The sequence below is a fragment of the Pseudophryne corroboree genome, chromosome 1 (assembly GCF_028390025.1).
Source record: "Pseudophryne corroboree isolate aPseCor3 chromosome 1, aPseCor3.hap2, whole genome shotgun sequence".
Taxonomy (NCBI): Eukaryota; Metazoa; Chordata; class Amphibia; order Anura; family Myobatrachidae; genus Pseudophryne; species Pseudophryne corroboree.
Window position 1 is genome coordinate 464,313,876 of NC_086444.1, and position 13,129 is coordinate 464,327,004.

A 13,129-nucleotide genomic window follows, 5' to 3' on the forward strand; every position below is an offset into this window, starting at 1 on the left:
AAATTAGCGACCTTGTCTTTAACAGACGAGAGTTCCACAAGGACAGAGTTGTAAGAAGTAAGGAGATCATTGTGAGAGGAAAACAACTCCTGCACTTTATTCTCCAAATGATTGGTATGATTGCCAATACCCGCCACTTCACTAGTAGGTTGTCTGATGTAAGCTTGGAAGTCAGAGGTGAGAGTGTCCAGAATGTCTGTAACGTGTGGACTGTAAGCGGAGCATCAGCAGGAGAATCAGGTCCAAGGTCAGAACTTGGTGAAGAGTCAGCTGGGGAGATAGGCGCCACATAGGACTTCCCAGTAGGTACCGGATCAGGGGTTTGCTAGGAGACAAGTCTAACAGGAGGAGAGCAAGGGCTGAAAGCAGGCATGGCAGACGTCCAAGGAGTGAAGCAGTAGATCAAAACGGAAAGATAAGTGGTATTGAGACGTGGATTTCTAGATCAGACAGGAACAGCTGAGGCCTCATGAATGTGGGCAGAGGAGCATCATAAAGGCATCATAAAGATAGTAGAAAAGTGAGCACTGTAATTCTGCATGTAAGGTCAGGTGAAGGGCTAACAACAGCTTTTTTATGAGAGAGGTAGTAAAAAAAGGACTGGCTTGTTCAAGCTGACAGAAAGGCAACAGTAAATCATCAAAACTGGACAGTTTTAGATTGTAAAAATGTTACCTATTCTGACTCATTGGAGTGCGCGTGGGGTGTGCAAGGTGTGAGCCCACATACCCCTTAGCGTAGCCAAAGATCCTGGAAATCACAATGTAACAGCGCCATGCACTCCAATCCAGCATGGATACGTCATCAGCCAGCCCTCAGGAAGTCCATCTGGGGTTTAAAAGAGTGCTTGACATGGAAGGCGATTCAAAAGTAAATAGTCCGCGATGGGGTGAGGGGGTGTATGATGTAACGTATTTCCTTTGGGCATGAGTGTTAGTGGTGAGAGTTCTATGTCCCACAGATTGTAGTGGTGAGTGTTCTGTGTCCCCTGAGGAGGGGGTGCGGTTGTTTTGTGGTGTCGAGTGTTCTATGTCCATGTGTTAGAGGGGGTTCTATGGACTATAGCCCTTACCAGGAGCCTGCGCACACATATAATCTGACTAATGTTTGCTGTTAGATACAGGTGTGGTACAAAGTGCATACATCAGAATGTCAACATGAACGTTATGTTGTCATTGCCAGCCTGCCAACATTGTGAATGTTGACAGAATGTCATCATAGTGTTTTTAGCACATTTGAGCCCTATGACTAAGCAGGGCCTAAAGTAAATACTAACACGGACTGCCACCATTGTGCCACTCGACATTCACAGTGTCAGCGTTATCTCAATGTCGAAATTAAGTCCATGTTGACATTAAGAATGTTGATATTGTACATCATTTTAAATAGGCGATAGATAGATAGATAGATAGATAGATAGATAGATAGATAGATAGATAGATACATCCAGCAGTCTTCTGCCACCTGATACTTATTCCAGTGTCATCTGCAGATGTAACTATGTTTATTTACCCTGTACTTGTCCTATACTGTCATCAACTGTAAGTTGCTGTTTTCCTGTTTGATTATTTATGTACTCTGTAATTGGATGCTGCGGAACCCTTGTGGCGCCATATAAATAAAGGATAATAATAATAATAATAGATAGATAGATAGATAGATAGATAGATAGATAGATAGATAGATAGATAGATAGATAGATACACAGATAGATAGGTAGCTATTGTAACATAGAATAGTTGTACTTGCTGTTACTGAACATACCCTGAACATGCCTATTCAGCTTGTAATCAGATGGGTAGATGGATTTGCTAGACAGTATACAATATGAGCTTTATCAACATTAGATATTCATACATGAACAATGTACTGTGTTTGTTTTTATTATTAAGAATGCAAAGTCTAGATGACCCTTTATGGCCAGAAGAGGATGGTGCTGCAACAGAGCCTCAATATTACAACAGTATTCCAAATAAAATGCCACCTCCAGGAGGGATTATTGATGAGAGGTTAAGAGCTCAGCACCCAAACCAAGGAGAAAACAACCAGGTATAAAATAATTTGAGATGTGATTGTTGGGTTCCTTTCAGAACACACATTTAAAATTGTCTACCAAACATATTTTTATATAAGTCTCCACTGTCTAACCTCCTTTTATGAAGAAACTTTTAAAGGTGATAACTTATTTTTCATAAGAAATAATTCTCCATCTAAAGGTGGGTGCATATGTGTAGGTAGGAAAAAAAATACTAAAGACCAGCTCACAAGGAGTAGCATGTGGCCAGTTATACATCAGGAATAACAAGACTATGGGGTATTATTCACAGTTGTTAGCAAACCAAAAAAGTTAGCAATTGGGCAAAACCATACTGCACTGCAAGTGGGGCAGATGTAACATGTGCAGAGAGATTTAAATTAGGGTGGGTTATATTGTTTCTGTGCATTGTAAATACTGGCTGCTTAATTTCTACACTGCAATTTAGATTTCAGTTTAAACACACCCCACCCAAATCTAACTCTCTCTGCACATGTTATATCTGCCCCATCTGCAGTGCGACATAATTTTGCCCAATTGCTAACTTTTTTTGTTTGCTAACAAACCTGAATAAACCCCTATATACAGTGTATGCCCCATGACATAGTAGAGATGGTATAAAAATTGCGTGCCAATGTGGCTTGATTGTGCTAATAGAAAAATGTTGTAGTCACATTAACCTATTTGTACAAAATAAAATGATATAATGAAGTTTCCTTAACACAAGTGATAATGGAGGTAATTCCAAGTTGATCGCAGCAGGAATTTTGTTAGCAGTTGGGCAAAACCATGTGCACTGCAGGGGAGACAGATTTAACATGTGCAGAGAGAGTTAGATTTAGGTGTGGTGTGTTCAATCTGCAATCTAATTTGCAGTATAAAATAAAGCAGCCAGTATTTACCCTGCACAGAAACAAAATAACCCACCCAAATCTAACTCTTTCTGCACATGTTATATCTGCCTCCCCTGCAGTGCACATGGTTTTGCCCAACTGCTAACAAAATTCCTGCTGCGATCAACTTGGAATTACCCCCAATATCTTGACTGTGTTCTAAATAAATATGATCGTTGTGTGTTCCATAAGAAATGTAATTAAATACAAAAGAAGCAAATAAAACAAAACTAAGAGGGTAATTCCAAGTTGATCGCAGCAGGAAATTTTTTAGCAGTTGGGCAAAACCATGTGCACTGCAGGGGGGCAGATATAACATTTGCAGAGAGAGTTAGATTTGGGTGGGTGATTTTGTTTCTATGCAGGGTAAATACTGGCTGCTTTATTTTTACACTGCAATTTAGATTGCAGATTGAACACACCCAACCCAAATCTAACTCTCTCTGCACATGTTATATCTGCCCCCCCCTGCAGTGCACATGGTTTTGCCCAATTGCTAACAAACTTGAAGCTGCGATCAACTCAGAATTACCCCCTAAATATAAACATATGTGATATTTCCGTCTTGCAATAAAATGGGGATCCTCTTTCTTTTAAGATTACAAATGGAAATGTCACTTAAGTTATGTGAATAGACAGCTGTTACTTTATCTAAAAGAGCTGCAACACTAATTCAGCCCTGCAGCAGCAAATTTGTTCGCTAATGGGCAAAACCATGTGCACTGCATGGGGGACAGATATTGCATGTTTAAAGAGTTAGATTTGGGTGGGTTATATTGTTTCTGTGCAGGGTAAATACTGGCTGCTTTATTTTTACACTGCAATTTAGATTTCAGTTTGAACACACCCCATCCAAATGTAACTCTCTCTGCACATGTTATATCATGGGGGGTCAATCTGGCCAGGAGCTACTCATCGTTCCCCGGCCCGTGGCGGCTGCGTGACATCAACAGTCTGGCCACGCCTGAGTTGGCCGGACCGCGTGACACCAACAGTCCGCGGCTGCGTGACACCAACAGCCCGGCCCCGGCTGCGTGACACCAACAGTCCGCGGCTGCGTGACACCAACAGTCCGGCCACGCCTGCGTTGGCCGAACTGCTCCCCCTGAACGGCGGCTTAACGCCGCCGTCCAGCCCCCTCCCGCCCAGCGACCGCCTCTGCCACAGTATCTCGCAGCACAGCAATCAGGTCGGAACTGCGCATGCGCCAGCGCCGCAGTGCGCCAGCGCATGGCAGCCGTTGTTGCCTAGCGATCGCCTCTGTGGCAGAGGCGGTCGCTGGGTGGGAGAGGGGTGGACGGCGGCGTTAAGCCGCGGACTGTTGGTGTCACGCGGTCCGGCCAACTCAGGCGTGGCCAGACTGTTGATGTCACGCAGCTGCCACGGGCCGGGGAACGATGAGTAGCTCCTGGCCAAAACGCTAAAGCTGCGCTGGTCGGGAGCTACTCTTGAAGTGCAAAGGCATCGCTGCTGTGCGGTGCCTTTGCACTTCTGCGGGGGGGGGGCTGGCACTGACATGCGGGGCGGACTAGCCCTGTGCTGGGCATCCCACCGCATGTCAGTGTGAATGATCGTATACGATTAACTCAGAATGACCCCCATGGTTTTTGCCCAACTGCTAACAACTTTGCTGCTGCGATCAGATCTGGGTTAGGCCGTAAGTAATCTCAGCTCCCAACATGAACAAACAATTAACAGTAATGAAATTATAAGTTTGTCAAGGGACTAGAGACATTTTTTGTAAAAGCCTATAAAGATAAACTTATACAAACGTCTATAACAGAGCAAAATAAGACAAATTAGTTAACCGTAATGGTCGATTATGTTTGTAAACTGTCATTTGACATAAAGGGTAACTTTCATAAATGCATCCATTGTTACCAGCAGGTTGTATGGTTATATAAAGTAAATCCTAAAAATGACGAAAAAATGTACTGGTGACATTCTGGAATTCTATTGAATGTCAGCATGATGAACATATAGATGAACATGATGAACATATAGACATTTAACCATGGCAGCATTTCTGAATGTTGACATTCTGACCAGATACCATGCAAGGCATAGGTCTGCAAACTCGGTCCTCATTACCCCACACAGTGCATGTTTTGCAGGTCTCCTCACAGAATCACAAGTGAAATAATTAACTCCACCTGCGGACCTTTTAAAATGTCTGTGAGTAATTAATACACCTGTGCACCTGCTGGGTTACCTGCAAAACATGCACTGCGGGGTAATGAGGACAGAGTTTGCAGACCTATGATGTAAGGAGTATGCATAACAAGAATTGACTGACCATATTAGTTATAAGTAGATTGTTAGGAGAGAGCATCAACGTTGTGGCGTAGAGGGTGAAAACACAATTACAGCGGAATGAGAAGGGCGTGAGTTCAGTGGGTCAGACAGTTTTACATGTTGCTTAAGTTCATACTTGCCTACCTGACCCTCTCCATGAGGGAGAAAATGCTCTGTTCCTGGACTTTCCTGGTAATGTATGATTGCCATCACCTGTGGTGAGCTAGATAATTGATAAGAAAGGTGTTTCACCACAGATGATGGCAATCATACATTACCAGGAAAATCCAGGAACAGAGCATTTTCTCCTCATGGAGAGGGTCAGGTAGGCAAGTATGCTTAAGTTTGGAAGCAAGGAAGAAGAGGGAAAGGAGGCTGTAGCTGAAGAGAGAGGCACAGTCATAACATGTTTTTTGAGAATAGGTGAAAGAAGTTAGCTGTAGGAAAGCATTAGGGAAGGGAGTGGAGGACTTAGGTGGAATAAATTGTAAATAAGTACAAAAGAGGTATAATGTGTATGGACCTTCCATTAATGTCCTGGAAAGTATATGTAAACTGTATCATTGTCAGAACCAAGCACCCAATCATCCTGCTTTCAACCACACTGGCACTAGCCCATTTTATGTAAGAGGCTGCTAGAATTGGGATGACTTCTCACACCTGGTGTGATTTCTGCTTTTTTTTTTCAGATTACTATACAATCACTTTGTACACATGCGACGGAATGTAATGGAGTCTGAGATCACTGGAGGTGCGGGATGCCAGCTGATCTCTGACTTTTTTTTAAAGGGACAATCACTTACAAGGCATGGTTTTGCCTTGTAAATGTTTGCCCCTTTAAAATAAACATTGGAGATCGTCCGGCACCCCGCACCTCCATCCCGCCAATGATCTTTTGAGCCTTATATCTACAGATCTGGAAACAAAGCTTGGAAAATAACTCTCAAGTACAGTAAAGGGGGGTACTCACAGAGCGATATTCTAAGCAATCTGGCTAGATTGCTTAGAATGTCAACATGATCGCTCCGTGTATAGCCCCCTCAGCGATAGCGATGCACGGCCCCGCACATCGCTATCGCTACTGCTAGATTGGCCTGCATGCAGGCCAATCTATCGGGTCGCTCACTTCACCCGCTGGGTGAAGTGAGTGGCCCCCCCATCTCCCCCCGCACGCTCAGCACAGATCGCGCTGTGCTGAGCGGCGGGAGAGATGTGTGCTGAGCGGTTCGCTCAGCACACATTTCTCCCAAATCGGCCCGTCTATATGGGCCTTAACTCTTGCAGAGAGAGGGAGTTATTGTCCATTGTTGTATTCTGCCCATGAGGTTGTAAATAACCACTGACAAAGACATTTCAGTTGTACAGTGTGTAGTTTGTGTTTAGCTATAATGTTTGGTGCAAGACAAATGCACTGCAGATATCATATGAGGAATATAATAGCTTATGCTCATTCACATCTGGTCTGCTCAGACCAAATACAGCCTCTTTTGCGAATGAAAGATGTGCAGACAACTCACGGGAACTATTTTTGTCTCTAAATTAGTTTATGTCCTCTGCTGGAATAGAACAAGCATATTACCAAGGTCGTCATCTGGTTGAAAAGTCTAATGAAACCTTTCAGCAAGTTGTAAAAAGACAAGGTAAGAAATGTTATAAAACTCCTGTCAGGACAGTGGGTTTACTAGTGTATACAGCTATATTTTATTTTTATGTTACTAAATAACACATTTAGAATTTTGGAGCTTTAATTACTTTTCTTTGCATTATTTGAAAACATATTTTTAAGAGAATCCTTATGCAGGATCAGTTGATATGCATCAAATCTGGACATACAGGTGGAGCCTCGCTCATCAGTGCTGTCTATGGCGTTAGTCCCGATAACGGAGTCGCAGCATGCCTGGGCGCAAGGCGGCGTGCCTAGTTGTAGGGAGGCTCACAGAGCTCATGGCTTTACCAGTGAGTGTAATACCTGCGATCATCCACCAGATGTCGCTTTTTAAATTCACCATTGCGCATGCGTGTGGTCTCCATTGAAATACAGTACACTATAGCGCAAGATCTACTTTACTATACACTGTAAGGGCAATGCTGTACGTGCATATCATAACGCTATTTAAAATACACTGCAGCAATGAGGTCCCATAGACAAACCAATAATTAAAGATAGTGTATACAGACGCAAAAGAACGTGTTAAAGCAATGGTCCATTGACGTTAGGTTTTTGTGAGCTATTAAATTAAATTAAAATGGGCTTAAAGCTTAATATCTTGAGTTCTGGGGGTCCAATTGGCTCAGAAGTGGGTTGGTATAGAAGGGGAGATGATTATCTACCAGAGGATACTGACCTCAAGTTCTATGACCCCCACAAAGCGTCAACACCCATGGTGGGTCTGAATTAACAGGCCTCTTATAGTCTATGGGAAAATGGGTCAACTTTGTACCCCGATATCTCCGGTTCTGGGTGTTCCAGAGATTCAAGACTGATACCATACGAAAGAGGAGACTCTTGGCTTTTAGAGCAGACTGGCCACTAGTTTAAATGACACCGAAAAGGGAAACAGCAAGCATTTGTATGTCGGGTCCCCTCCAATTGTCCGCCCAGCTTGCACAGGGTGCAGGGATTCTGGCAAGATAGAAAATACTGTATAGAGATGCTAAGCACAGTGTTTTGGCATCCAGGAACTTAGGGAGGAGCTTTTATCTCTGCTCATTATACTTATAAAGATAACACTTGCCTCTGTATCCTTTAGAGCAGAGTACGTTACAAGCTGCTCGTGCTACTTAGTATTCAAATAGAAAATACTGTACAGAGATGCTAAGCACTGTGTTGTGGCATCCAGGAACTTAGGGAGGAGTTTTTATCTCTCCCCATTATACTTATAAAGATAACACTTGCCTCTGTAGCCTTTAGAGCAGAATACGTTACAAGTAGAGATGAGCGGGTTCGGTTTTACTCAGATTTACCCGAATCTCCTTATTTGCTATTGGACGACATGTGTTTTGGTTAGCCAATAAGAGAAATCCAGAAAATAAGAAATGGCGAAAATTCTGGCGTAAAGAACCAAGTAAATCCGAACTCGCTCATCTCTAGTTATAAGCTATTCGTGTTACTTAGTACTCAAATAGAAAATACTGTACAGAGACACTAAGCAGTGTTTTGGCATCCAGGAACTTAGAGAGGATCTTTTATCTCTCCCCATTATACTTATAAAGATAACATTGCCGCTGTAGCCTTTAGAGCAGAGTACATTACAAGCTGTTTGTGCTACTTAGTACTCAAATAGAAAATACTGTACAGAGATGCTAAGCAGAGTGTTTTGGCATCCAGGAACTTAGGGATGAGCTTTTATCTCTCCCCATTATACTTATAAAGATAACACTTGCCGTTGTAGCCTTTAGAGCAGAGTACGTTACAAGCTGTGCATACTACTTAGTACTCAAATAGAAATACTGTACCATGACACTAAGCACAGTGTTTTGGCATCCAGGAACTTATGGAGGAGCTTTTATCTCTCTCTCTACTTATAAAGATAACACTTGTCTCTGTAGCCTATCTTTTTTTTGGGTCCCGACAGAGAATTAGTATTTTTGACAGCGTCTCTGAACTCACCACCTTCCCCCTCACTCTTCCCTCTCCTCTGAGAGAATGATCTTTTCAGACAATGGGGGAGATTCAAATGTTTGAAAAGTCAGTTGGGTGTCTGTTTTTCCCTATCTAATAGACAGTAAAAAACAGACACCCAACCAACTTTTCAAACATTTGAATTTCCCCAAAAAAGGCCAACACAGTATGTAAATGAAGGGATTATACTACAGTCGATTTGGTTGGGGGAAAGGACTGGAAAAGGCCAGAGTGAGTGTACATTAAACAGTACAGTACTGTGCTATGGATTTGCGTGTCAGACGCCCCGACAGTTAGTTATGGAAACAGGTCTTTGTGCATTATTCTATTGAATGTAAGGTTCTTAAATATATGAATGTTATTAAAAAAAAAAAAGTGTCTAGAAGAAAAAAAACAAAGGCATTCACACTTTTGGAATCGAACCTGGGACTCTGAGCATGGGGTGCGGGACACTTCACCGCTTGGCCACGACGCCTGGTGATAGAGACACAAGCTCATGTGTAAATGTAAGCAGTGATCCCTTCCCATGGGTTTTGCTGTATTGGCTATGAGACTCGGACGCTCACATACAGTACGCTATACCTAACATCAATGGACCATTGCTTTAACATGTTCAGTTGCGTCTGTATACACTATTTTTATTTATTGATTAGTCTACGGGACTTAGACGCTCACATAACCTGTGAATGGACCATTGCTTTAACACATTCGCTTGCGTCTGTATACACTAATTTTAATGACTGATTTATTGGTTTCTTTTTTTAATTGACTCTGTCCGTCTGACCATTGGTCTCTGTGTACAGTATCCAGTACCATTTCAGTCGTCACTGACCTTTGCCAGAGCTTGTAGATGAATCGCTCTACAGTACTGGATTAGTGGAGCATTAGCCACCCAGTGGTGAAGATGTGTATTGTATGCTGCGTATGTAGTCATGCCTCAACGCGCCTGTACGTGCAATATCTGAACAACCTGAGCTATCGTGACTAATCCTTCGTTTAGGCGAGGAAACAGCAACGATGAGGGAGGCTCAATCTGTATTTGTTTATATAGTCCAGTTGTGGATTGCTGCAAGTAATAGTTGTATTTATTATTATTAATATTATTATTAATAATAATAATAATAATAATAATTTTATTTATATAGAACACTTTCTCCAACAGGATTCATGGTGTTTTACAAATATCAAAAACAATGCATGTAATACAGAAAATGTAAGAAATACAATGACGAGCCACACAGACAAAAAACGAAATCCTAAAGCACACAGTGAGCATAATGCAGGATTGGTGTAGACATTTTGTGTAATTACTTCCCCAGGTTATGTATTCCACTCTCACAAGGTACCAGGTGAGGCAGCCGTCTTAGATGCACTGCATAGGATTACCCTGGGTGGAACAGTCTACTCCTAGAAGAGATTACACAAAATTGGGTGATTGTAGCGTCCTAACACTCAGAGTAGGGTCTTAACAAAACTGTCAGGTCCATGTATTTTTCATCCCATCCACAAGTGTACCAGATGAGGCAGCCATGTTCGGTGCAATACGAAGGTTACACAGTGGGAGATGAGCAAAATGCATATATGGGAAAACTGACACTTATGATATACCCTATACGGAAAGATCCACGTGAAGCACATTCTGCCCGCCAATGAACCATTCGAGGCACCCATCCTGGGTGTACTGCACAGGTTGCTGCTTGCAGGGTGTGCAATCAGTGGAGGTACACACTACAGGAATAGCACACAGTGGGGAAGAAGTATGCTGTAAGAAAAAAAAAAGATCATATTTAAGACATAGCTTTACATTTCCCTAGTATTCACAATAACTATTTCCCTAAAGGCCCACCCTTAGCCAACCCAAGATTAACTGTAATGTTTCCTGTGAATCTAATACTGTCTGATTTAACCCTCGTGTTGGCTACATTAACCAAGTCTATATTAACCAAGGCAACATTAACCCCACTTTCTTTCATGTCAACCTCACTAGTCCAAGTCTGCCCTCTATTCCACACTATGTAGACAAAAGTGATTGGACCTCCCTCCCCCAACCCCCGTGCAAGCAATATAGTGTGCACCTGCAGCAGACATGTGTTTGTTTAGGTATAAAATGGGAACAGTGGTGCCTGCTGTTGTCCAGGAACTTGTGGACAGTTTGCCAATAAGGGTGTCTGCAGTAATCACTGCACATGGTGGACTTCCAAAGTGCTGATGTCAATAAAATCTCATTGATCTATTTGCTGTCAGTGTCCAATCACTTTTGTCTACATAGTGTACCTAACATCCCAACAGTGTTATATTCTCCATACTGCCTTCTTACCGCTATAGGTGTTTATCCACTAGTGCGAGGTATGGCATGTGAACCTCGCATGCGATACCCCACCAACTCACCCAGCAGCTGTGTTGACCATTTTCCATGCCAACCTTTTCAGGTGTTGACCTTTTGTACCTGACGACCTTTTCTATTTTCTACCTTTACCTGTTGACCTTTTGACCATGCCGACCTTTTTCATGTCGACCATATGTGGTCAACATAATGACTGTCAACCAAAATAAGGTCAACCTAATGAAATGCAGTATGTGCCACAAAGTTATTCCTCATTATGATGTATAGTTTCTTTTATCGACTCAAGTATCCTGTCTCTATTTTCCTCCAAATTGTTCCTCTTTTAGGTCAAAAAGTTTAAAGGTTCTACAGGTGAAACTCAGAAAATTAGAATGTCGAGCAAAAGTTAATTTATTTCAGTAATTCAACTTAAAAGGTGAAACTAATGTATTATATAGACTCATTACATGCAAAGTGAGCTATTTCAAGCCTTTATTTGTTATAATTTTGATGATTATGGTTTACAGTTTAAGAAAACCCCAAATCCAAAATCTCAGAAAATCAGAATATTACATAAAATCAATAAAAAAAGGATTTTAAATACAGAAACGTCGGCCTTCTGAAAAGTATAATCATGCATATGTACTCGGAACTTGGTTTGGGTCCCTTTTGCATGAATTACTGCCTCAATGCATCATGGCATGGATTCTGTCAGACTGTGGCACTGCTGAGGTGTTATGGAAGACCAGGATGCTTCAATAGCGGCCTTCAGCTCTTCTGCATTGTTCGGTCTCATGTCTCTCATCTGTCTCTTGGCAATGCCCCATAGATTCTCTATGGGATTCAGGTCAGGTGATTTTGCTGGCCAATCCAGCACACTAATCCCACGGTCATTTAACCAGGGTTTGCTACTTTTAGCAGTTTGGACAGGTGCCAAGTCCTGCTGGAATATGAAGTCAGCATCTCCATCTCTTGTCAAGCCGTTCCTGAACAACAAACAACGTCAGAAGCGCCTTATCTGGGCTAAAGAAAAAAAAGAACTGTCTGTTGCTCAGTGGCCCAAAGTCCTCTTTTCTGATGAGAGCAAATTTTGCATCTCATTTGGAAACCAAGGTCTCAGAGTATGGAGGAAGAATGGAGAGACACACAATCCAAGATGCTTGAAGTCCAGTGTGAAGTTTCCACAGTCTGTGTTGATTTGGGGAGCCATGTCATCTGCTGGTGTTGGTCCACTGTGCTTTATTAAGTCCAGAGTTAGCGCAGCCGTTACCAGGACATTTTAGAGCACTTCTTGCTTCCTACAGCAGACAAGCTTTATGGAGATGCTGAATTCATTTTTCAGCAGGATTTGGCACTTGCCAACACTGCCAAAGTACCAAAACCTGGTTCAATGACCATGGGATTACTGTGCTGGATTGGCCAGCAAACTCGCCTGACCTGAACACAATAGAGAATTTATGGGGCATTGCCAAGTGTAAGATGAGAGACATGAGACCGAACAATGCAGAAGAGCTGAAGGAAGCTATTGAAGCATCCTGGTCTTCCATAACACCTCAGTAGTGTCACAGGCTGATAGAATCCATGTCACGCCGCATTGAGGCAGTAATTCATGCAAAAGGGGCCCAAACTAAGTACTGAGTACATATGCATGATTACCGTATATACTCGAGTATAAGTCGACCCGAATATAAGCCGAGGAACCTAATTTCACCCCAAAAAACTGGGAAAACTTATTGACTCGAGTATAAGCAGCTCCAGCCGTACACATCCATTTGCACAGTGAGCACGTTGATGCGCAAGGCAAGATCTCACTCCAGCTGGGCAGCGGCTTAACTGAATGCTGGCCCCTCGATAAGGTCTGAATCATGCCCTATATCCTTGTGCTACCACCCCACACTATATTACTTCCCCACACTACAATGTAACAGTGTAATGTGGGCTAGTTGAAATAAGGGAGATTG

At 42.5% G+C, this 13,129-nt stretch overlaps 1 protein-coding gene across 1 annotated transcript in view; it reads left to right on the top strand.

Moving 5' to 3' along the window:
- Positions 1-13,129, top strand: part of SHC3 (SHC adaptor protein 3) — a 166,739-nt gene that overhangs the window by 130,236 nt on the left and 23,374 nt on the right. The window contains exons 8-9 of the mRNA XM_063913703.1: positions 1,893-2,049; positions 6,767-6,863. Coding sequence (XP_063769773.1) covers positions 1,893-2,049; positions 6,767-6,863 — 254 coding nt within the window. The remainder of the gene's footprint in view (positions 1-1,892; positions 2,050-6,766; positions 6,864-13,129) is intronic.